General features: G+C 41.3%; 1 protein-coding gene across 1 annotated transcript in view; it reads left to right on the forward strand.

Moving 5' to 3' along the window:
• WDFY3 (WD repeat and FYVE domain containing 3) overlaps window positions 1-25137 on the forward strand; it is a 616621-nt gene that overhangs the window by 278225 nt on the left and 313259 nt on the right. Inside the window, 3 exon segments of the mRNA XM_029599364.1 lie at window positions 12058-12232; window positions 14473-14687; window positions 17640-17758. Of these exon segments, the coding sequence (XP_029455224.1) occupies window positions 12058-12232; window positions 14473-14687; window positions 17640-17758 (509 nt within the window).

A 25137-nucleotide genomic window follows, 5' to 3' on the forward strand; every position in this document is an offset into this window, starting at 1 on the left:
TCGCGTAAATCCGGGCGGATTTACGCGAGCAGGGCTCTTAAAATCCGCCCCATACTATTTACTGACAGGGAATTGAGATATCAGTAAAACTAATTTGCACAGAGGTAATTTGTCCCAGTCTCCCAAAGCACAGACATTTTAGAATATCGAGTAAAACTCCTCTGGCAATATTTTAGTCTTGTCCAAGAGGCAATTGAGATTCCACTCTTTGGTCAATCCCTGTGAAATGGTATTAACCTCATCTGTCTAAGCAAAGAGTCACCAATTTTATTTTTGAAGTTATTTCTGATTTATTTAATTTATTTACAAATTTTTTATATACCATCATTCGGTAGGTTCCATCACAACGGTTTACATTTGCATAAAATTTCTAATCCAACTTCATTTCCTACATTCATACATAAAATACAATAAAAGAAAAGGAATAAAATATAAGTAAAATTCATTGCAAATAAAAACGTGCTTCAAGTATAATAATAATTAAATTAAATAAGAACAGTAGTTAATATCAAGAATAAAAAAGGTCAAATACAATTTTTTTTATAAAAGTAATATAACAGATCAGTATTGAAATTAATAAAATAATTCAATGATAAAGTGAGTAGCTAATGGTATATGTTATAAATAATTATTTGAGCAGGTAATTAATGATCTTCTTGCTGATAGAAGGTTAACTGAATGGTATATCAGCTGGGGGTAAATGTTAGTGATTTGAAAGCAGGGGAGTGTTTTTTCCTTCATTCCAGGGGAAGTTGGGAATAAACAAACCTATTTCTGCCAGAATATCTTGTGCAGCTCTCGGAAGCTGTCTGTGCCAGTGAGGCTGCTTTTTCTCCTAGTCTCTGGCTAACCTTGCAGTCCACATTCTGTGCTCATTCAGCATTATAGTTATCCACAGACAAGCATCAGTTGCGGCTGCAAACCCCTTATAGGTGGTTCGGTGCCTTTAGGGGTAGATTTTAAAAGGAGTGTGCGCACGTCCATGTGCGCGTGGTTCCTGGCGCGCACATAATGGATGCGCCGATTTTATAACGTGTGTGTGCTGGCGCGCGCATATTACAAAATCCGTTGGGTGCTTGCACATGCACACTGGATTTTAAAATCCGCACGTGCATGTGTGAGCGGCATGCGATGGGGGGGGGGGCGGAGGGGGAATTTTACTAAATTGCATACAGCAAAGCAATCGGGCCTTCCCCAGTTCCCTCCCAGTCCACTTCAATTAAGGAGTGGACTGGGAGGGAACTTTTTACCCCCCCCCCCCCCTGCCTAACCTTCCTTCTCGTTCCCCTCTGCATCCCGACCCCTATCCCCCTACCTATCTACCTGAAAATGTTTTATTTCACGACTTACTGCTCCTCTGGAGCAGAAGTAGTTTGTATGCACCAGCTGGCTGCCGGCATGCGCTTCCCTGGGACAGCAGGTAATGACCGCTGTCCCGGCCGGCGGCCTCCGCCCCACCCCCACCCCGCCCCTTTTTCAGGGCCTGGTACTTGTGCGCGTTTCGATACTTAAGCGCGTGGCTGGGCCCTTTTGAAAATGCGTGCAGTATGCTCAGGGCCCGGCCGCACTCATAAGTGCCTAGTTTTACACGCACGGCTTTTTAAAAATTCGGCCTTTAATTGCTTCACTTGTAAGTTGTGTAACCTGAAGTACAGGCCGGCACGGGACGCTGTGTAAAGATCTAGAGCCTATGTAGTGAAGCTTAAATACTGATCTAATAAAAGACATTGCACAACCTGCTTTTGTCCTGTAGCCGATTTATGGAGCATATGAAACAATTTAAGTGCAGCAGGATAACTCAAGGATACAAGGCAGATGTCACTCTTTTGAGAGTCTCATCTGGCCTCTCTGATAAAGTGTAAACTATTCTGAATAATAAGAAAAATAGAAGATTGATGCCAGCTGCATGGAGCTGCTGAGCACGTCATCTTCGTGTTAAAGATTAAGAGCTGTAAAATAGTTTCTTTACTGAAAGCTCAGGGCTGGATGTAAGGAGTGAGCGAGTCTGTTCAAAATGGAGGCCATCGGACCCATGTACCTGCCCCTGCTGGCTTGTTCTTGCAGAGCACCCTTGGCTTGTTTTTGAAAGCTGCTGCCCTGACCCTCGCTGTAACACATTCGGGAAGGGGGGTGGTGTTAGTCTTGAACAAGAATAGCAAGCTTCTCTCTCTTTCTCTCCCCTTGATGTCTGTCACAGCCTGGATGGCAAGCTTGGTTACTCAGCCACCCCCCAGTATCTCTTAATAAAAAGGCAATAAATGCAGCAGAGTCAAGTTCCCGTCCATACCTTTTTTTTTATAATGTCTCTTAACTCACAAGAGAGCATGATTGTGCTCAGTCTCTTCAGTGCTTCCTCTCCCAACGCTCTGTTAATAAATGCACAGGCAGCACAGGCAGTGAGCACTGTTTGACAGTTCTTTTTTGTTGCTAGCACTGCCTGAGTGCTTACCTGTAGGAGCGTGACCTCTCTCTGTTTAACAGCTCGGTACTTTCCCCCCTCTCCTCGCCCCACCCCCCCACCTTGGCTCTGGCTCCATCAAGAGAGTTCACCACTTTTCTTCTAAAAAACAAACAAACAAACAAAAAAAAAACAGCACAAGCCCAGCCAAATTCCCCTACAGCTGTACCTTTCTGCAGGGGCAGGAAAAACTGTTATCATGGAGCTTCTGGCTTCCATTCCCCTTTTAAACAAAAGAATCAAATAAAAATACAGTCTTACATCAGCAGACCTTCTGTTGCCTTTTCCAGCTCCTGCTCTCAGCCTTCCTCAGGTGGTTGGGCTGTAAAAGTCCTGCAGTTGGCTTTGGGTGTCCAATTAACTCTGACTGGGCTCAGAACTGATCCTGCCTCTGAACCACACGGTCCCAGGGTTTTTATTTTCTAATGTAAACTTGCTTCCTATTGAGCCAAAACCCTCAAAGTCTCCATCTCCCAGAATTATTACAGCCTCACTCCATTTCTGAGTTCCAGTTCCACTCCCTCCTAGTGCCAAACTGCTATAAATCCAGTAACAGATTGATCTGTCACATGAGTATGGGGGAAAAAAAGTTGTTTTTTAGATAAAAAACTTGAAAATGAAACAGATATATTACCCCTCCCCCTAGTACAAAAGGGGAATACTGAAAGGAGAAGAGAATTTTTTTTTAAATCTTAATTTCTCCCTAAAAGTTAGTAACCACCAGAATCAGTTATGCAGTTTCTTAATTGCTCCTTTCTATGTTCTGTTTTATGTTTGTCAATAATTTTAGGATTGTTTGTCTTAATTGTTTTATATTATGATTATGTTTTTATTACTGTCGTACTTCTTGGAAAAGCAGTATATAAATTTGAAAATTAAATTAGTTCAAAATATTTGCCTGACTCATTAAAAGTACACACATGTGGTTAGTACATTTCATCATAGCTGACGTTTGGTCAACTTGTGTTGAAATACTGCTTTAAGATTGCTGTTAAAATTTTAAAATAATTCTAATTCTGATGTCTGTAGTGAGACATTGGATAACATGTTAGAACTTATCATTCGTATTTCTCCCCGCCATTTTTTCTCTTGTTAAATCTTTGGGGAGGTGGAGTTGGTCTAGTAGTTAGAGTAAAGGGCTATGAACCAGCAGAGACAAATGCAAATCCTGCTTCTTCCATCCCATCTACACTTGGGCTGTGACTGAGCAAGTACTTTCTCTTCCATTGCTATCAGGTAAACATTTAAGAGGGTAACTTTCATACAACTCCGTGCAGACACATATACACGCGTATATCTAGCCGTGCGGAGATCTTCTACGTTATTTTATAACCTGCACATATCAGGAACATGCAGATTATAAAATGTGCATACGTCGTCTTACATGCGGATGTCTGCAATGTATTTTTCTACCAATTTTAAAAACATAAGCGTATATATTTTACATGCAAAAACAAATCGTGACTTGCTCACATATAATAACCCTGTTTGTGCGCGGAAGTCGGTATATTTTAAAATATGTAGGCATAATTGAAATCACTAGTTTGCTGAAAGCTCAGCCATTTTGCCCATCCTTCTCCAGGTCATTGAGACTCTCCTAGTTCTTCACTCTGACCCTCCCACCTACATTTCCCACCCAACCAATAGTAGCCAACAGACGAGTCTGATATCAGTTGTGCAAGATAATTAGCAGGTGTAAAATTACACGAATAAGTTGCTAAAGTGTGCATAAGTCTCTTATAATATAGCCACCTGCATGCAGACCTCTTGGCCCCGCCCTGGAACGCACCTAGACCACTTCTTTTTTTTCACGTATAAATGTACGTGCAAGACCGAAAATATGCAAATACTTTCGATGTTTATAAAATAGTGTATATTCAAGTACAAGCTACTTATGCACGTATATGCAAATTTTATGTTCCTAAATGTTTTGAAAATTCACTCCTCAGGTATTTGAGGCTGGGATTTGTCGAAATGCACCCTGGTTAGGATGCAGCCTAAATGCTGGAAATAATAATCTTCTTTGCCTTCCTCTCGGAAATACTTTAGTCATCTTCCCAGTGCTGTTCAGACTTTATTTCTGCCCTTCCTGTTTATAACTAAACCTCCTCAGGCATCTTGAGTTTCAGGTAGGGTGGCTGAAGGCCCGGAACAAGATCAAAGAATTATGCCTAATAATCTTTTTGTGCTGCAGTGGTCTTTAGAAAGTAAGTACCTTTTAGGAAAACGCTGAAAAAAGGTGTTTGCAAGGGCTGAAGAGACGGCCGTCAGTGTTTCAGTCATCTGATACATGCCATTCTGACCCTGGGTGGAGTGTTCAGGGAATATGATTTGAAGCTTTTCAGACAGAACGGGAAAGCTCACCATTTGCTTCCTTCACTTTCCACTTTATCTTGGATAGCGTCGGTCACCTTTGTCCTTCATAGCCCCAAATTCCAGTCAAGCTCAGTAAAATTAGACTAGCCAGTAAGAGTAGTACAAGTCTGGTGGTGACCGAAGGGGACTCATTTTCCTCTCCAGTAGTCATGGCTTTGGATGCAGCACTTTTTTTTCCCTCTTGGTTAGTTTTCCTTCATCAGCGCCAAGTGCTGGGGTTAGGCATCTAAATGGTAGATGACGTTTAATGGGGACAAATGCAAAGTGATGTACATAGGGAAAAATAATCCTAATTATAGGTATACAATGCTGGGTTCTGTATCAGGAGTTCAGCACTCAGTTGAAGGATCTTGGAGACATTTTGGACAATACATTGAAATCCTCTGCTCATTGTACAGCAGTGGTCAAAAAAGCAAATAGAATGTTAGGAATTATTTGGAAAGGAATGCCAGAAAAAATTGGGGATATCATGTTGCTTCTGTGTTGGTCCATGTTGCCACCACACCTTGAGTATCGTGTGCCCTTCTGGTTACCCCATTTCAAAAAAAATGAAGCAGTATTAGAAAAGATTTACAGAGAAGGGCAACAAAAATGATAAAGGGGGCTGGGATGCCTCCCTTATGAAGAAAGTTTGAGCAGGTTAGGGATCTTCAGCATCGAGAAGAGGCGAATGACAGGGGGTATGATAGAAATTTTTAAAATCAAGAGTGGTGGAACAGATTTAGGTTTATTGAATTTAATATACTCTTCTAAACAGAGAGCAGTTTCCTAGCATATAAATAACATTACAATCCAATAAAATACAAAAATAAAAAACACACATATATATATCTCAACACAAAATATATCAAATATAAACTGTATAATAAATAAATACAATCAATACATAAAAGAAGAAAAAATATGTACAAATTAACAGATCCCAGCCATACTTCTATCTAAATGAAAAGAGAGATAATTCTGAAATTCAACTAAATCTCCCTAAATGCTTCTAAAATACCCAAGTTTTTACAGCGTTTCTAAATTTCAGGTGGCTCGAATATATATATTTCCTGGGGTAAAGCATTTCACAAATTTGGTGCCTGATCTGCAAAACCAGTGAACCTAATTCCTTGTAATCTTGTTTCACTAGGAGACTGGCATATTATGAGATATGAACGTATGCTGATTGCAGCTCATTAAAATTAAGGCACAAAGTCTTAAATTTCAGCCTAGCTAATACAGGTAGCCAGTGTAATTGCTTAAGCAAAGGAGAGACATGATCAAATTTCTTATGCCCAAAAATGACTTTAGCTGCAGTGTCTTGAGCAAGTTGAGGTCTTTTAAAAGTCGACATTGGGAAAACCTGGTATAGCGCATTACAGTACTCTGTTCTAGATGAAGTGAATACCAGTAATTGTAAGTCTTTTATCTCCAAAATGGCTTAAGTTGCCGAATATAGTGTAGCCAGGAAAAAGATACTTGCACTAAATTAGCAATTTGACTTTCCATAATAAGATTGGCCTCAGTTTTAATGCCCAATGCTATAAATATATTTTTCAAATGCAGTTACAGTCATGTGAGGTGCAATCACACATGAGCTTTTCTTTTTGCTTATCCAGAGGGCCTCTGATGTATCAGGATGTACTTTGTTTATGTAAAGTTAACCACTGAGCTCTTTGGTCAAGCCCTCTTTTAATTTCAGCCAGATAGTGAGACAAGTGAGTTTTATAACTGAGTGAATTTCATTTAGATTTATGCCTTTCTATCTATGTTTATGCTGGCAAGTTTCCCTTTGTCTTAGACCAGGGTGAAACCAAAGTGCGTAAGTTCTAGAGCCTATAGACATCTGTATTAATGAAGCAGTTTAAACTTGAGCTGTGCTAAGGGTCTCATCCCAGAACATCATTTGATCATCTAATGGATTGGCTGAAGAATCAGCTGGCAACTAGTCTAATTCAGTAGCAGAAAATTCTAAATTTATATCATGATAATTCTTATATGGAATGACTGAATTCTCAGTGGAGTAGTTCATTGCTTTAATATTTACCTTAAATGTTAATAAACAATGGTCCGTCCACAAAAATGAGTAAAGAATGCAACATATCTTTCATCAATTGAATTTGACCAGAGGTAATTATTAAATCTAAGGCATGACCGGCATTATAGGGCTATATTGAAAACCATTGGACAAGACCACACTCTTCATAGTCGTAAGACAAGTGTTATCACCAGGCCTACTCATATTGCCAGCATGAGCCTTGAAGTCACTCAGAATCATCACCTGATCATATTTAAGAGTGCATTCACTAATTAGTTCCATAGTCTCTGATAGAGATGGCTTCTCTGTGGTCGGCAGGTTCTATAGAAGATTAAATGTAAATATAATTCTGCTTTTAAAAACAGAGAATCAGTCAGCTTTAAAGGCTCAGCATCAAGCTCATGTAACATCATAATATGTTCAGTTCTAGGGGCCAGGACTCAAAAAGGATAGAGATGGGTTACAGGCAGTACAGAGGAAGACAACCTAAATGGTACAGAGTCTGCATCAAATATATATGTGTGCGTGTGTACACCATAGAGGAAAGGGGTATATGATTCAGACTTTAAATACCTGAAAGGTGTTAATACACAAGAATCAAACCTTTTCCAATAGAAAGGAAGCTATAGAACTAGGGGTCCTGATATGAAGTTCCAAGGGGGTAGACTTAGGAACAGTGTCAAGAAATATTTTCTCATGGAAAGGGTGGTGGATGCCTGGCATGTCCTTCTGAAAGAAGTGGTGAAGATAAGAACAGTAACAGAATTCAAAAGGGAGTGGGATATATTCAGAGGTTCTCAAATGCTTTCTTCGAACAAGCTGGATATAAGGCTTGTTGGTATGCAAAGAAACAAAAAGCTGAGTGGACTTTATATGGCCTTCAGTCTGCTCCTTAGAAAATACCAAGGCTCTTTTGCAGACCAGACTGTTTAGCGCTTATTCACCTTTGCGGACATGTGGCCTGGAAAAGAACGTTGGCAGGATGACTGACTGGTTAAGGTGCACATCTGACACTATCCTTGGGCAGGAACTTAGGATGCATGCGCAGGACCACCTTAATGTGAAAGAAATTGGTATAAGGTAGTTAAGTCACAAGAGCCTGGAGCTCACTGACTCTGAGAGCCGAAGTGACTGCTACCAGAAATATGACCTTCCAAGTCAGATGAGTCTTTAGCTCAAAGGGAGCTTTCATCAGCTGAGCAACACCATGTTGAGGTCCCAAGACACAGCAGAAAGGTTGATGGGAGGCTTCAGGTGAAGCAAACCCGGCACAAAACAGACAATTAAAGACTGTACAGAGACAGGTTTACCTTCTACATGGTAATAGCGCTAATTGCATTGAGATGAACCCTGACTGACTCAGAGCAATATAAAAGATATTCAAGCAATTTTTGTGTAGAGCAGGACAAAGGATCTAAGGTTTTCCCACACACCAAAATGCAAACCTCCACCGCTACAAAACATATTACTTATCACTCACACTATTATTCCAGATTGTGTGAAATAAATATTGTTCTGAGAGAAATGTTTTGTGAGATAAGTAACGACTTATATTCAGCTTGTTTGAAGAAAGCATTTGAAAGTTTGAAGAAAGCATTTGAGAGTTGTTTGGACACATAAACAGTCACTCTAAGCAATTCAAGAAAGACATTTAAAATATTGGGCCAATGATTACAACAGCTCTTATACTCACACAATTTATTTAAGTGCCTGGGTCTGGTTGTATGATGGTCCTATAATAACATAAATTGCAACAAAGAAACCAAAATTAAATACACTGGGCAACAATGAAAGTGTTACTGACCTAAAAAGGTCCTACTCTGTAGTATCTTGATGTGCTGAACACGAATATGACCATGAAAAGATTTTATTGGCTGTCGTTTTGAAGATATTTAATATAGTTCACGTTCTATGTTTAGTCGTGTAAGTTTATCCAGTAAGACTGTAACAACATCCTAAATAAGCCTAGAATGATGTAATATTGCATCATATTGCATCATACCATCATGCACACATCATCCAGAGTTTATTACATCATTTTCTGATGCAATGCAGTTCTACTGCCATGCTGCTGCTGAGTAAGCTGACGTCAGCAGTGTACTATGTGGAGCCCAGTCAGAAAGGGTGAGCATTTGAAATATTCATGCTGGCTGACTACTGCTGGACACTCTGCAGAGATGCTCCCGAACAGGTGTACAAGAGACAAGCAAAGAAATCTAAGACGTAGTCTATGACTTCATTTTTCAAACGGTATTAACCGTAGGTCTCCTACTACTGGCATACAGTTCAAGATGTAATTATATTATTGCAAGATGTAATTATATTACAGAGTACTAGAGCCAATTTTGCATTTTCACAGTCACATTCGGGTTTAGCACATGGAAATTTATAAGAATTGACTAATTTCATTTCAGTAACATGACTTTTGTGAAAATTTGTTGCCCAGTGAGCTATTGGCATACAATTCAAGATGTAATTATATTATTGCATATTAAAAATAAACTAGAGCCAATTTTGCATTTTCACAGTCACATTCGTGTTTAGCACATGGAAATTTATAAGAATTGACTAATTTCATTTCCGTAACATGACTTTTGTGAAAATTTGTTGCCCAGTGATATTTTAACTTTTGGTGAAATATTTCTGCATGGGGGTAACCTGCACAGAGTGCCAGCTTCGACCAGCCAGTAATGCCTTCAAGGGATCCAGCTGGGCCTATCAGAAAGGAAATGTATGGTTTAGCTATCTGGCTGTTTATATTACTTCACTGATGTTTGATAAAGTTCACTCATGATAGCAGTAGGGCAGGGGAAGTCCACTCTTGGGCCTCTATGGCTAGGACAGGCCCTAGGAGCATTGCAAGAAGGAATGTATAAAGTTGGAAGAGAGGGGTTTGGCTGTCACCTGTTTTTACAGCTTGAATAGGGCAAACTTACCCTAGGGTAGCTTGCTTGGAATGGCAGATACAACCTTAAAGCACCTTGCTGGGCAGGCTGGGTGGACCACTTTGGTCTTTACCTACTAACATTTGCTATGTTGCTCTGCAACTACTGTGATAAATAACTGCCACCCCACTCCCAGATAAATAGGGACAGGTTATTTACCCTTTCTGCTAGTTCTCTGAAATTAACAGGTATTTAAAACAAGTTGGAGAAAAATGTTTTTTTTCATTCAACACACTATCAAGCGATGAAATTTGCTGCCAGAGGATGTGGTCAAAGCATCTAGTATGGCGAGGTTTAAGAGATTTGGACAAGTTCCTGAATGAAAAGTCCATAAACCATTATTAGCCAGGTAGAATTCGGAAAGCCACCGCTTATACCTGGGAGTGAGATACAAGGAATGGATCTGTTCTTTGGGATCTTCCGGGTAAATTGTGACCCAGATTGGCCACTGTCAGAGACAGAATGCTGGGCTCGATGACCCAGCATGGTATATCTTATGTTCTTATGCGACTTTTGATTTTGGTAGCAATCCCAGGACACTTAAAGGTAAATTTTAAACCTTTTGCACGGGCACACGTGCGCACGTTCGTTAGCCCACACCCAGAGACACGGTTATTTTATAACACACCTGCGTATAAACATGCATTATATGTAATAGCCTGGCCACGTGCACATGTGCCCCGAATTTTAAGTGGGTGCACCCCTGTGCACGCAAAAACCTTTTCTACCGTGAAAGTGGGGAAATTTTAAAAGGGATGCACACCAACACCGTTACCTGTTTTACCAGTTCCTCCCCAGTTCGCCCAGTTACCAGCTAGGGCCTCCAAACCCCCCTGGTTTGATAGCCTGTATACCCCCCTCAGTTGCCCCAGACCCTTTACACCGCTCCAAAATGGCTCATTAGTTTTTTGTTTTGTTTTTTTCTTACACGCCACCCATAGCAGAATTAAAATTATGCGGCAGGGGATCTCGGCGCGTGTCATATCGTGTAAGTATTTACGCACAAATTTCTGGTGCAAATCTTGAAACGCCCATGTACTGCCCATGCCTCACACAGACCACGCCCCGTCCATTTTTTTTAGACGTTCCGAGGTGTGCGCGCAGCGGCATTAATGCGCGTATCCAGGCAGCTTTTAAAATCCTCTCGGTGTGCGGAAGCCCGACATATTTGCACATTCCCTAATTTCGGCGAGCATCGAGCTCTTAAAATGTATCTTTTAGTTAGAAAGGGCTTGTGTTCTAAGAGTTAGCTCTCAATTTCCTCCATTCCTTTTTATCTGTCATACATTTATTTATCATTTAATATGGAAAAAAAAAAATCAAATGTGTGAATAAAGAATGGAAGATGAAAAGGAGATAATTTATAGAGCAGGGATAGGCAAATCTGTCTCATGCCTATTCATTGTAGATATCCAGAAAATCAAACCTGGTTGTGGCAGTTGAGGATGAAAGTTTTCCTAACCCTGGTTTAGAGTGTAAGAAAGAAAAATGATTTGATGTGTTATATGCTGTACACCGGCGTTATTTCTCATCCCCTTGCTGATTGTGTAACTGCTTTGGTAACGTCAATGGATTAATGCCTTCAGGTGTCCATACAATGCTAGCTTACATTATGGCAATTGGACATTCAGGTTCTTTCTGTGGGGCTGCTTCCAGGCAAGTTTTGTAGCTAAAATCTTGGGGTGTGTTTTGTTTTAAAATCCTCTCAGTAACAGATAACTTAGCTCCAGCTTTGCTGTACTGGCGTATCATCAGACATTGTTTAATGAAGGATGAGCCGGAGGAAAGCAAGCCCTAGCCTCTCAATGCACAGGCCAAAAAAAAAGTGAGTGTGGTCTGGAAATCGTACAGCAGACACATGCATGGAACCCAAGTCTTTTTTTTTAGTTTTTCACAGAGTGAGTCTTGCCAGTAAATAGGAACAGAGATTTTGCTCATGTTTTCAAAATCAACAGTGCTGCTTGAAACACTTTAAAAAAAAAAAAAATCAAAATGCACAAGAAAAAAAAAATGACCATGGTTCTGATAAGCTGACTAGCATTTTTAAAGAATTTTTTGGGTGCTTTTTATTCCTGTTCCGTGTGGTTTTGCGCATCCATTTCTCAAACTTGGAATCAGCCAGTCTTGTTCCAGGGGAGAGAAGCAAAACGTGCTCAGCTCTGCCATTTCTGTACACCAGGTCAGAGACTTGTGGAGATGTGTGGTTGTGAAAGGAAATACTGTGCAACAGTAATGAAAGGTCTTCTTTTCCCCTACAGACATGTCTATCATTCTGTTTCAACTCCCCCTGTGCACCCTCCCAAAAACGCTGCTGATTTGAAGCTGCACGCCGGGACATCTCTCCAGGGTTCCGATGCCGTGGTCATTCATCCGGGAGCCATGCTTGCCATGCTGGATCTCTTAGCCTCGGTTGATTCCACTATCCAACCAGAAGTAAGACAAGATAAGAGTTGGGGAAATGTTCTTTAACAAGGCTATTTGGGAGCAAAGGAACACATCTGATTGGTTGGGTTCTTTGAAGGCAAAATAATAAGGCTAAAAATGCATAATTATGTTCCTGGTTTTATTCTTTTGTTCAACTTTTTGGGGGCTGTCAAGGTTAGTAAGTATTTACCACACACATGGGAAGCCCATGCTGGAACTCAAGCAATGTGATAAGCACTGGATAAAGTGAAACTGGCCAGTGTCCCCCCTTTGTTAAAATTTTGTCTCTTAAATTTTCCTAGAAGTATTTTTCAATTTCAGGAAAATATCTGGGATGTGTGTGTATGTGCATCTCTTAGTATTTGGTAATAGGCTTATAGGCATACCCAAATGATATCAAAATTGCATTTATAACATGTATATGCGCAACACCCTTAGCTTCATCTGTAAAAGGGAGGCTGCCATGTATATTTAATAAATGCAATTTTTATAGTATTTTGGTATTCCTACGAGTCCTTTGCTGTGTGTTCTGCACCTGGGCACATTTGCCCCAGCATCACCAGTCGTTTAGTGGGCACATGAGAGCTTTGCACAGGGGATCTTTTTATTTTCTGCAGATTAGACTACTGAGGAGTAAGCTGGTGTTATCTTTTGACAAAACTGCACCATTGAAAGGAAGTGAAAGCAGTATTCACTCAGAATTAAAATTTTCCATTCCTCTCCTCACTCCTATCAATCACATTTGTTCCTAAGATACCACTAATGGGTCCCATTTTCTTTTTTGTCTTTTACTTTGGTTTTCATTGTTCAATTCTTCCAGAGGGGTGACTGCTTTGTTCACAAGTACTGGCAGCTATAACACAGGCTGTGGGCCTAGTCTCTGTCAGAGAAACAACTTCTGAGCAGGCTGGAGAAATTACAGAGCCAATCCATCTCATGATAAAAATGTTGCTAGGAATGGTTGAGGACAACAGGTCAAACGTTCATTGGAAAGAGGACTGATAGAGAGTGGCAACATTTTTAAAAAGTGCCAGCAATCTGTTGTGTTGTGCAGCGTCCCCCCTGTTGCCAAGGCAACATCCATTTTACTGACTTTGGAGTCACAATGGGTTGCCTGGGGCGATCCAAGGAATGACTGCAAGCTGTCTGCAGTTTTCAAATGCCACCACAGTAATGGATTATAAATCTATCATGCAGCTCTGTTACTATATTAATTACAGGGGCAGTTCATATTCATTTTGCATTTTTATTTTCTGTGAAGGTTTTAGAATCCACTGTATGGAATTAAAATTTTATTAAAAAATTGTTGTTAAAAAAATATATAAAATTCCATATTTGTAAGTATATACACTATGGGGTAGATTTTCAAAGGGTTACGTGCGTAACCCTTTAAAACCTACCCCTGTGCGCGCCTATTTTGCATAGGCTTGGCGCGCGCAAGCCCCAGGACGCGCGTATGTCCCGGGGCTTTGAAAAAGGGACGGGGCGGGGGTGGGGCGGCGGTCCGGGGAGGTCCCGAGTGCTCCGGCACAGCGGCCGTGCTGGAGGTTTGTGTGCTGGCAGCCAGTCGGCAGGTGTAATTCTGTGGAATAAGGTAGGGGGGGTATTTAGGTAAGGCCGGGGGGTGGGTTAGATAGGGGAAGGGAGGGGAAAGGTGGGGGGGAGCGAAAAAAAAGTTCCCTCCAAGGCCGCTCCGATTTCGGAGCGGCCTTGGAGGGAACGGGAAAAGCCATCGGGGCTCCCCTTGGGCTTGGCGCGCGCAAGGTGCACAAGTGTGCACCCCCTTGTGCGCGCCGACCCCGGATTTTATAACATGCGCAAGGTGGCGCGAGCAGTTTATAAAATCGGGTGTACATTTGTGCGCGCCGGGTAGCGTGCACAAATGTACCCCCGCGCGCGTAATATAGATGTACAGTGGCTTGCAAAAGTATTCGGCCCTAAAAAGTCAGCAGATTTGTGGGGATTACAAATGACACTTTCACACATTGTTCCAGACCATATGTTTATTGCCAACCAGTATGCTCTTAAAGTAAATTATCAAAGTCCTATTTCATTATTTCTCTGCATTATATGTAAAATAAAATGAAACACTGAAAATCCTGCATATTTATCACTGTTTCCTGTTCCATTGTAGGACTGGATTGGTCCTGTTGAACAAATAGCTTATCATTAACAAGAGGAAAATGAATGTGCAGGACGTCTACCAAGTGCTGGTTGTAGTTTATGCTATGTGTGGTATGTTTTGGCAGCACGCCCTGGATCTGCAGCTTGCCGTGGCTAACATCTTGCAGTCGTTGGTTCACACTGAGAGGAACCAGCAAGTCATGTGTGAAGCGGGACTCCACGCGAGGCTTCTACAGAGGTGCTGTGCTGCCCTTGCCGACGAGGACCACTCTCTGCACCCCCCACTCCAGAGGATGTTTGAAAGGCTGGCCTCTCAAGCACTGGAGCCCATGGTGCTGAGGTTAGATAGCTACTGTCATTTCCCAGGTCACTGGGCAAGGGGGGGGGGGAGTCGGGTTAGTTTACCTTCTGTTGAGTTGTCAGTGGCAGTATCCACATTGTTTCTATTGAGGTGTGTTCTGTGCTGGGCAAGACAATGGTCCTTTTAATGTAGAAAAATCACGTTGGGCAGTTAGACATTAATAGCTGAATTTTCAAAATGTTAGATGTGTGAAAATCAGCATGTGCACATGTAAATAGCATGCAGTCGCGTATATGCTACTTTATAAACCTCAAATATAAACACGTATAAGGGGTTCTCATGTAAAATAAATAAATAAATAAAAGGGACAGTGTAGGGGTTTTCTGGGACCGGGCCAACATTCACACGTGTAAGGCTGTTTTCTAGGAGATGCTTGTCGATTTGGCAGCTTACTTACATATATTTTATACCTGCTCATTTATTGTGAAGTACTGAGTAGGAGGGAGGTCTGGGTGAACTGGGGGGAGTTCAGGCTGAAGAACCAGAAAGGTCTCAATGACCTGGAGAAGGATTGGTTGAATTAATTGGTAAAAATGGTAATTTTGTTCACTCGTGTATGTTAGAAAATTTGTTCAATTACATGCATAAAAAGCGACACCTGGGGTAAGTGCTGCTTACATTTTGCATGTAAAATCTCCTTGTGTATAGCGCACTGTTAACCGGCATTTGGACGTACGTTTTCAACGCGCTAGCTTTATCCCTTATTCAGTAAGGGGTAATAGCACGTCGAAAACGCGCATCCAACCCCCCCCCCCCCCCCTCCCCGAGACTAATAGTGCCCACAACATGCAAATGCATGTTGATGGCCCTATTAGTCATTCCCGCGCGATACAGTAAGTAAAATGTGCAGCCAAGTCGCACATTTTACTTTAAGAAATTAGCGCCTACCCAAAGGTAGGCGTTAATTTCTGCCGGCGCCGGGGAAGTGCACAGAAAAGCAGTAAAAACTGCTTTTCTGTGCACCCTCTGACTTAATATCATAGCGATATTAAATTGGAGGCCCCAAAAGTTAAAAAAAAAGTTAAACATTTAAAAAAAAATTGAAAATGAGCCCATGGCTCGCGGGTTGAAAACCGGACGCTCAATTTTGCCGGCGTCCAGTTTCCGAACCCGTGGCTGTCAGCGGGTTTGAGAACCGATGCCGGCAAAATTGAGCATCGGCTGTCAAACTCGCTGACAGCCGCCGCTTCCGTCAAAAATAGGCGCTAGGGACGCACTAGTGTCCCTAGCGCCTCTTTTTACCACGGGCCCTAATTTAAATAAATTAAGTTACTGAATTGCGCGCACAGGAGAGTGGCCTGTGTGCGCGCCGGGAGAGCGGGCGCTCGCCCACTCTCCCGCGTGGTTTACTGAATCGGCCCGTATGTAAGATAGCTGGGTAAGCCTCAAATAGAGCTGATTATCTGGCTAACAGGGTCATTTATCAAATAGCGTTAAGGCGTTTTCACATGCATTAAGTACCTTTAACGCATGCGAATACCTCTTAACGCATTCGAAAACGCCTTTAACGCATGTGATAGCACCATAACGTATGGTGCGATGCAAATCAGAAAAAGAGGAGGAATTTGAGAGTTGTTTGGACACATAAACAATCACTTTAAGCAATTCAAGAAAGACATTTAAAGTATTGGGCCAATGATTACAACAGCTCTTATACTCACACAATTTATTTAAGTGCCTGGGTCTGGTGTATGATGGTCCTATAATAACATAAATTACAACAAATAAACCAAAATTATTTAACTTTTGGTGAAACATTTCTGCAAGGGGGTTAACCTGCTTAGAGTGCCAGTTTCAACCAGCCAGTAGTGGCTTGTTCCATTGTATGTAGACATGGGGTTTTCAGATAAGGGTAATTTTACCAGCCTCCAGGTCACCAGACCGTAGGAGTTTCCAGCCTTTTAAGTCACCTCTGCAAGTGGCGCCAGGCGTTCTGAAGTAATTTGAAAACTGATTGGTGGAATCTTGCCATGTAGTAAAATTCTTCATGAAACTCGTGGCGTTTGTTCTCCTGTGGTTTTCGCCGATTAAAAGAAAACCTGCATGTTCCTCAAATATTTACCCATATAACCCTCAGTAACATTTACTGTGTGAATTACAAGAGGCTATGGGGATCTTCCCTCAAGAGAGCCGCAGAATTGTGAAGGTAACTAGTTAATTTTAATCGGTGAAGTATGTCTGGGTATTCAACCACAGCTAATTGAAACATAGAAACGACAGCAGAAAAGGACTGAATGGTCCTTCCACTCTACCCAGCAAGCTTCTGAAGGTAGTAACTGCCACTCTGTGCAGTCATCCCCAAGCCTTATGATAACCCATAAAAATTGCAGATAAGAACATTTTACTGGGTGATGAGCTTTCTTGAAAATTCAGACAGTGCTGCTTGACATGCCTTTGAATAAAGTGGCTGAATTTTTGGTGAAATTTTGTGCACTGAGGTATATGGCAGTCATTTCTATGACTACACTTAAGACAACAAATTTAGCTGGTTAGGGATGAGTATCACTCTAATCAGCTAAGGGCCTGATACAGAATGGAAAAAAAAAAAAGCTTAGTAAGTCAGGCCCTACATTTGAAAACCATCCCCAGATCAGGCCTCCCTTCCCCCTACCTCCCCCGGCCTTTTTTTGTCTGGATAATTCTGTGCACGCAGTATTTTTGTGCAGACTGATTTTAAGTGGAGGGTGGGAGGGGAGGGATTTTTAACGAGTTAGATTATGCGGGTAAAAGCTGATTTTTAACTACATAACCTTTTGAAAACTGACCCAGTGTTATTGTCTCAATCTGAAGGCAGAAAATGGATGGACATAGTCCTGCTAATGTTTTTAAAATGGGCTGAAAGTGTATTGTAATAAATATTAAGCTGTCAACATAAGGATTTCAACAAAACTAGGGTTTTTGTTTACTTATTATTCCTTGTTTTCCATCCAGGGAATTTCTACGTCTAGCCAATCCTTTAAATTGCGGGGCATGGGACAAAAAGCTACTAAAACTGTACAGAGTCCATAAACCCAGTTCATTAAGTTACGAACCGGAGATGAGAAGTAAGTGTAATATAAATAAGTACACATTTATTGTTTTTGTTACTAATACTACTGATTTTATGTTTATATGGTACATTAAAGTTCATATTCAGCTGCTGGTTGGCTAGAATAAAGTTATCTGGCTATTCGGCTAACTCTAGGTAATCAGGGTTATGTGACTAAATTAGCTGGATAATGGCTCTGGTCTGCCTCTGACAAAGCCGGATAAGTTTGTAGCCAGATCACAAAGTTATTCGGTGATATCCAATTCGCCCAGACTAGCAGGAATTTTAAATGCTGCCAGTCTTAGCCAAACATAAGCATTGGTCATGGACTTCATGATGGACAGCAACATCACGAGCACCCTAAAGGCTTTGAACACTGGGTGACAAGCTGCGATATTTTTGATTATTTTTCCCTCAAAGATCTCCTCCTCCTCCTTATTTGGGATTAAACAAGGACCGATCCCAAAGCTAACCCCCACCTTAAAATGGTGTGTGTTCCTCAATCCCACTACCCGTCACGCTAAGGGGCAGATTTTATAACCTGCACGCGTGGCTTACATTTGTGCGTGCTACCACACAAATGTACGCCTGATTTTATAACATGCACATGCAGCCGCGCGCATGTTATGAAATCTGGGGTCGGCGCGGGCAAGGGGGTGCACACTTGTGCACCTTGAGCGTGCTGAGCCCTAGGGGAGCCCCGATGGCTTTCCCTGTTCCCTCCGAGGCCGCTCCAAAATCGGAGTGGCCTCAGAGGGAACTTTCCTTCCGCTCCCCCCCACCTTCCCCTCCCTTCCCCTATCTAACCCACCCCCTAGCCCTACCTAAATCCCCCCCTATCTTTATTTCAAGAGTTACGCCTGCCTCTGGCGTAACTTGCGCGCACGGGCTGGCTGCCGGCGCGCCATCTTCCGGCATGACCTCTGTGCCGGAGGCCTTGGTCCTGCCCCCGGACCGCCGCCACGCCCCCGGCTCCGCCCCTTCCCGCCCCTTTTTCAAAGCCCTGGGACATACGCGCGTCCTGGGGCTTGCGCGCGTTGCCGAGCCTATGCAAAATAGGCTCGGCGCACGCAGGAGCAGGTTTCGGGGTTACATGCGTAATCCTTTGAAAATCTGCCCCTAAGTGAACAAGCTTTCAGTGAGCTAATCTCTCCCAAGCTGTTTTGTCATATTAGCTTTGTTTTGGACTGTGTGCTCCCCCTGATTACCTGAAAGCCATGGCACTCCATTTCTTTATAAAAATTGTACTGATTAAATTGCAGGAGAAGGTGAAACAGGCGATTCAGCTCAACCTTTGCATTTTCCAAAGTTTATTTCTGTTCCACTGAAAAGTGGTTTACATGCTTTAGTTTTTCTGCTGAAAATTTGTTAGCTTCAAAATTTCCTTGCCCCTGTTTTGTCTTTCCCTCTTCTATGTCCTGTAATTGCAGTTTTCCCACTTCCCATAACTTTGGAGATATATCAAGCTGGCTGTTCAATTTTACATTTTTTGACCATTTTCATTTAAGAGAGTTGCAAAAATTGATATTTATTTGGGGTTCGACTTCTGGCTTTACAGGTCACCCAGTTCCATATTAAAAGCAACTGGAACATGATCAGAGAGCTCAATAACCCCAGTCTTGGCCAAGCTGATATAGGGGAACGAATCTGATATTTCAAGATAGTCCAGGACAGAGTAACTCTAGTGTGGGTTTGAGGTAGAGGGTATACTTAGAGTCTCCAGGATTTAGCACTCTTCATATGTCTATGAACCCTAGAGCTTTGGTTCTAAAATGAATATCTAGATTCTCTTCCAGACTTTAATCAGTTGCTACAAGTCACTTGCTACTATAATTTTTTGTTCTCAGACCTGTTAGCTTTGCTTCTAGCGTAGCAAACATACTGTGTTCATGCACATATAGCGAATTACAAAACTGATATTTGCTACCATCTGATGATCTCAACATGATCACATACCTACTGCCCTCATGCTTAATGGGAGCTGCCACTCACCCTACCTCCACCCCCCACCCCCCCCGCCATTGTTGCTTTGTTGACTATGTGGGGAAGTCGCACTGAGACACTCACTTCCTTTTCAACTTCACGTGTTCAGCGTTACTCAGATGCGTCTCCTAAAGCAATGGCATTGGGGAATTTAGAAGTCTATATTTCGCAACGCAGCTAAAGTAGGCAGATAACTTGCCTGAGAGATTCAGCAGAGTACTGCTGATTAGGTGCTCTGATAAATATATCTGGAAAAAAGACTGCTCTCCAACATATCTTGAGTTAGCCAGATTAGTTATACGGTTAACTTAACTCCAACCCGGAATGTATTTGGACCACGTCTAACTTATCTGGCTAATTTTTATCAGCTAACAGCCAGATAAATTGGAAATTGGAGGCAGTTAGAGTGGCAGGAAATTTCAAACCCACGGTTTGTCTGGCTAAATTTAGGATTAATAATCTGACTATTGATCCCTTAATCTTTTAAACCTCATTAGGAGTTTCACAGAGGAGTGCATACTCTCTCTACTTGTGTATTCTGTATTTTATAAAAGTCTAAAATATGCATGTATTTTCACTTTCGCGCACACATTCGTGCGTGAAAAAGCGACGGTGTAGGTATGTTCCTGGGTGGGACCAACAGTTCAGTTGCTGTTGTAAAAGACACCTAAGCTCCTACATTTGCCAACTTGTGTATTTTTACATCTGCTAATTTTCAGGCATAAGTGATATTAAATGTGTGGTACTGACCGGGTGGGAAGTCTGCATGAATTAGGGGATGTTCAGGATGAAGAACCTGGAGAAGGATTGGGCAAACTGGTGGGCTAATGAGTTAAAATGGTAATTTCTTTCATGCCCATATGTTTTAAAATACACTGATTTACACATGGAAATCCCAATTTACTTAAGTCCTACTTTATTTTCACATGTAAAATATATACGTGTATATTTTTAAATCGGGTTGGTAAAGTCTGCTCTTTCAATTCATTGAAATACATGATTTGAATGCATTGCATGTGTTCGCGCGCATATATGCCAACATGCATATGTAGGCTTTTGAAAATTGTTGCAATACATGTTATTGAATTGTTAATAGGTTTTACCTGCATTAAGTGCACTTAACAGACGTAAATAGGCTTTTGAAAATTGATACAATAGTAATTTCTATTTACATTTTTCTTTGAAAATTATCCTGTTGGGCCTTTTAGTATTGTTTCCCTAACCAAAGATGTCAGTTTCCTATAAATATTTATTTTATGGGTTAACTCTCACATTCCTCCCTACCATTCCTTTTTCTCTCCCCTCTCCCCCTCATCAAATTCCGTTCATACTTCTCATGCATTCTTACCAAACGCTGCATCCATATACCCACTGCAACAGCCAAAAATGCTTCATGGGACTGCAACCTTCCGGTTCCATATCTCTTCCGACTAGAAGATGTACCCAAGAGGAGACTCTCCTCTAATCTTGGATACATTTTTTCACCCAAATTATACACAGTTTTAACAAATATTGAGGCAACGTTTATGTCAGAAGTGATTGAGGATATAGTACTAAAACAGCTAAACTCAATTTTGGATGAAAATGACTTTTGGGAGGAAGTGATGTCAACCATCCAATGTGGCTGCTTGAAGCTCTTGCTCTGCATGGATCAGCATTAAAAAGTGGCTTTTCTATTTGCCCACGCACGCTCTGTGCCCTGATTTTTTGGTGCCTTTGCTCCCTACACTATGGTGACTCGGCAAAAAACTGTGGACTTGAAAGAATTTTCTTTTACTGGCCCTGTGGCGCAATTGAAGGAAGTTGATCTTGGCAAGGCTGGTGAGACAGCGCACGAACAAGAAACGCCCGCTGCAGGTTCCGAAGTGAACAACGGCTCAGCGGGACCATTGATAGCCAAACTTTTGGCCTGGTTCAAAGATTTAAAAACTGATATTGCAGCCAACAAGAAGGAAATTCACAAAGCTATAGGGGAATTGCACCGCAATGTCGATGACTTGGGCCTAAGAGAGGTTGAACTAGAGCACAAGAGGGAGGAGCATTCGGAAGCTGTGATGCAGCACTTCTAAAATTACTCAACAGCTAAAGCATCTGTCGAAGGAGCATACCAACAAACTAGAAGATCTAGAAATTAGATCACACAGGAACAACATTCAGATCAGAGGGGTCCCTGAAGAAGAGGGTTCTACCAATTGTGGTTATATTTATCCAGGATATTTGCAAGCTGTCTTGAATTTTGACTGTGCTACTTCGCCCATGATTGAAGTTAAGATAGATCTGGCTCACAGATCTCTGGGCAGAGTGATCATCAACAAACCTAGAGATATTATAGCCTGCCTGCGTGACTTTCCTCTCAAGGACAGGATAATGCAAAAAGCAAGAAATATGGGGACCATCTCCTGGAAAAGGATGAAGCTCCAGATATTTGATGATGTCTGTGTCATTACTCTGCAATGTCGTCAGCATATGAAGTACACTACTGATTCCCTTCGAGCTGGTAACAGATATAAATAAATGGCTATATCCTGTTGGAATTTATTTCACTATCAGTGGCCAGTCTTTCACTGCCTGCACGCCAGAGGCTGCGGAGCGGTTTCTACGCCAGAAGAGTATTGACATTAAGGATTCTAAAACGGATGAAAGCTCTGGCCCCCGAAGAGATGTGGCAAGGTGGTAGTGTATTGGCAAAGGAGGCAAGCAATCGCGGAAGAATTCCAGCGTTGATATCACTGCCAGTGCTAGGGGAACTTGACTCTGATTCCCTTCTGGTTCTTGAACTCAAATCTTTTTTTTTTCTCTCCACAGTTGCCTTTCAGGAGAATGTTTCTCTGTCTCAGTATTATTCTTTTGCTGCTGTATAAGGTTGTGACTTTAAGCCATAATAGGAGGTGTCATTCCTCTTAGATTGTGTGATGCTTTTGGTATCGCACATTTCCATGTTTATAGGATGGGGGTTTTCTTAATTGGGGGGGTGGGAAAGGATGGGGGGAAGGGTCCTGTGAGCGGTGCAAGTTCAGGTTTTGTGATTATTTGTCGAGTGGAATGGGCTGAATTGCTGTTATGCTCTTTTTATGTCAATAATGGCTGACATTACTGATGTATCTTTAAACATGAAAGGCCTTAATATGCCCTGGAAGCGACAGATTTTATTTGAGGAGGGAATGACCTGGCGAGCTTCTATCTTTTTTTTTTTTTATACAAGAGAGACATTTTCTTAAAAAAGATGAATGATTGCTTAGGAATAATTAATTTCCATATATATTTTTGGCTTCCAGTCTTTTATATCGAAGAAAGGGAGGCGTGGGTATTATGATTTCTAAAGATTTAAAAGTTGAAATCTTAGCCTGCAAAAAAGATAGGGAGTGGGGAGGTACATAGCACTCAGGGCTAAGATTGATTTGGTTTTGGTGACACTAATAAACATATATGCATCCAATGTCACCCAAGGGGACTTTTTTGTACAACTTGAGCGATTTTATTAAAGGTTACATATTGGTTGGGGGGTGGGGGACTTCAGTCTCTCATCAAATCCAATTCTTGATAATAATCCCACGCCTAAGGATGGTTTAAAATCCCAAAGAACTAGATTGAAATATTTCAAGAATCATGGGGATTACAGGATATTTGGAGGATATTGAACCCCATGGGGAAAGACTTATACCTTCTATTCTTGAGTGCATGGCTCTTACTTTAGGATTGACATGCTGCTTGTAGATAAATTGTGGGTTCAAGGGGGTACTTAAGATGATATTGGTCCAATAATCTGGATGGATCATGCCCCAGTCTTTGGAACTTTTCGTCTTTTGCAGATTGAGGAGGGACAGAAGTACTGGTGGCTGAACGATTCATTGTTGGCTGATAAGAGACTTTGTAAGGAAATAAGGGATGATATTAAAGAATACTTCCGACTTAATGACTGAGGTGATGTAACAATCCAGACCCTTTGGGACTGCTTTAAGGCTGTACTCTGTGGTAAACTTATTTCTAAAGTGGTAGTGGCCAGAAAGCGTTCACAAAAAGAACAGCTGAATTCACTACAATCTATTAAACAATTGGTACAGCATCACAAAACGTTTGGTGGTGTGAAAACTGTCAGAGAGTTGGATAAAAATGGGCTTGCTTGCGTTTCAATATATGCAGTGCCATACAATGTAGATTGGATGGATCGCATTGGGTTTTGTTTATTTAAGAATGCAATAAACCTAACAAGTTGTTAGCCTGGCAGTTAAAAACACAATTGTCCCAAAGCCATATTTTGAAGATCAAAGATGGGCAGGGAGCAGTCATTTATAACACCCTCATACGAGATAGATTCACCCAATTTTATAAAGAATTGTATACATGTGAGAGTTCCATATTAGACTCTGTTATTGATGTATACTTGGGCTAGGTTCAACTACCAGTTTTGTCACAGGAAGTGTCGCAGAAGTTAAATGGGGAGATTTCCCAGGCGTAAATATTTGTTGCCATATCATCTTTTAAAACCAATAAAGCCAATGGCTTGGATGGTTATTCAGGCCTTTTTATAAGAAATGTAGAGATTTATTGATTCCTTTTCTCCGTTTCTATCACAAATTATTGACAAATCCCATGCTGCCTCCTACATTGGAGTTGGAGGAATCACTGTTTTGTCCAAACCTGGAAAGATAGTTCTTTATGTGGCTCCTATAGGCCTATATCACTTTTGAATTTGGATTTGAAAATTTTGTTAAAAATTTTGGCGGGGAGGTTGAGTATTGTATTACCTGATTTGGTACATGTGGACCGAACGGGCTTTATACCAGGCAGGCAAGCGGCAGACATTATCTGTAAAATTTTGAACTTGATTTGAAATGCCAGAGAGGGGAAGGTACCAGCAGTCTTTTTAGCCATAGATGTAGAAAAGGCATTCGACCATGTCCATTGGGTATTTATGTTTAAAGTTTTGCAGACGATTAGGTTGGGCAGTAATTTTTTTGACTTGGTTGAAAGCTATGTATTCTTCTCCCAAGGCCTACCTAAAAGTAAATGGTTTTTATTTGAATGTCCATGATTTGAGTAGAAGTACTCCCCCTTATTATTTGCCTTGATTATGGAACTTTTAACGGGGATGATTCGGCAAAATAGAGATGTTCGGGGTATCCCTCGTGGACACGCTCAGTTTAAAATATCTCTATTCGCAGATGATATTTTGTTTATTGTTGCACACACCCATCTTTCTCTGCCTGTTTTAGTTCAAGAATTAAATAGATTCAGTAAAGTTTCAATATATTTATAAATGATCTGGAAAGAAATACGACAAGTGAGGTAATCAAATTTGCAGATGATACAAAATTATTCACAGTAGTTAAATCACAAGCAGATTGTGATAAATTACAGGAAGACCTTGTGAAGGATGGCAGATGAAATTTAATGTGGACAAGTGCAAGGTGATGCATA

The sequence above is a fragment of the Rhinatrema bivittatum genome, chromosome 1 (assembly GCF_901001135.1).
Source record: "Rhinatrema bivittatum chromosome 1, aRhiBiv1.1, whole genome shotgun sequence".
NCBI lineage: Eukaryota > Metazoa > Chordata > Amphibia > Gymnophiona > Rhinatrematidae > Rhinatrema > Rhinatrema bivittatum.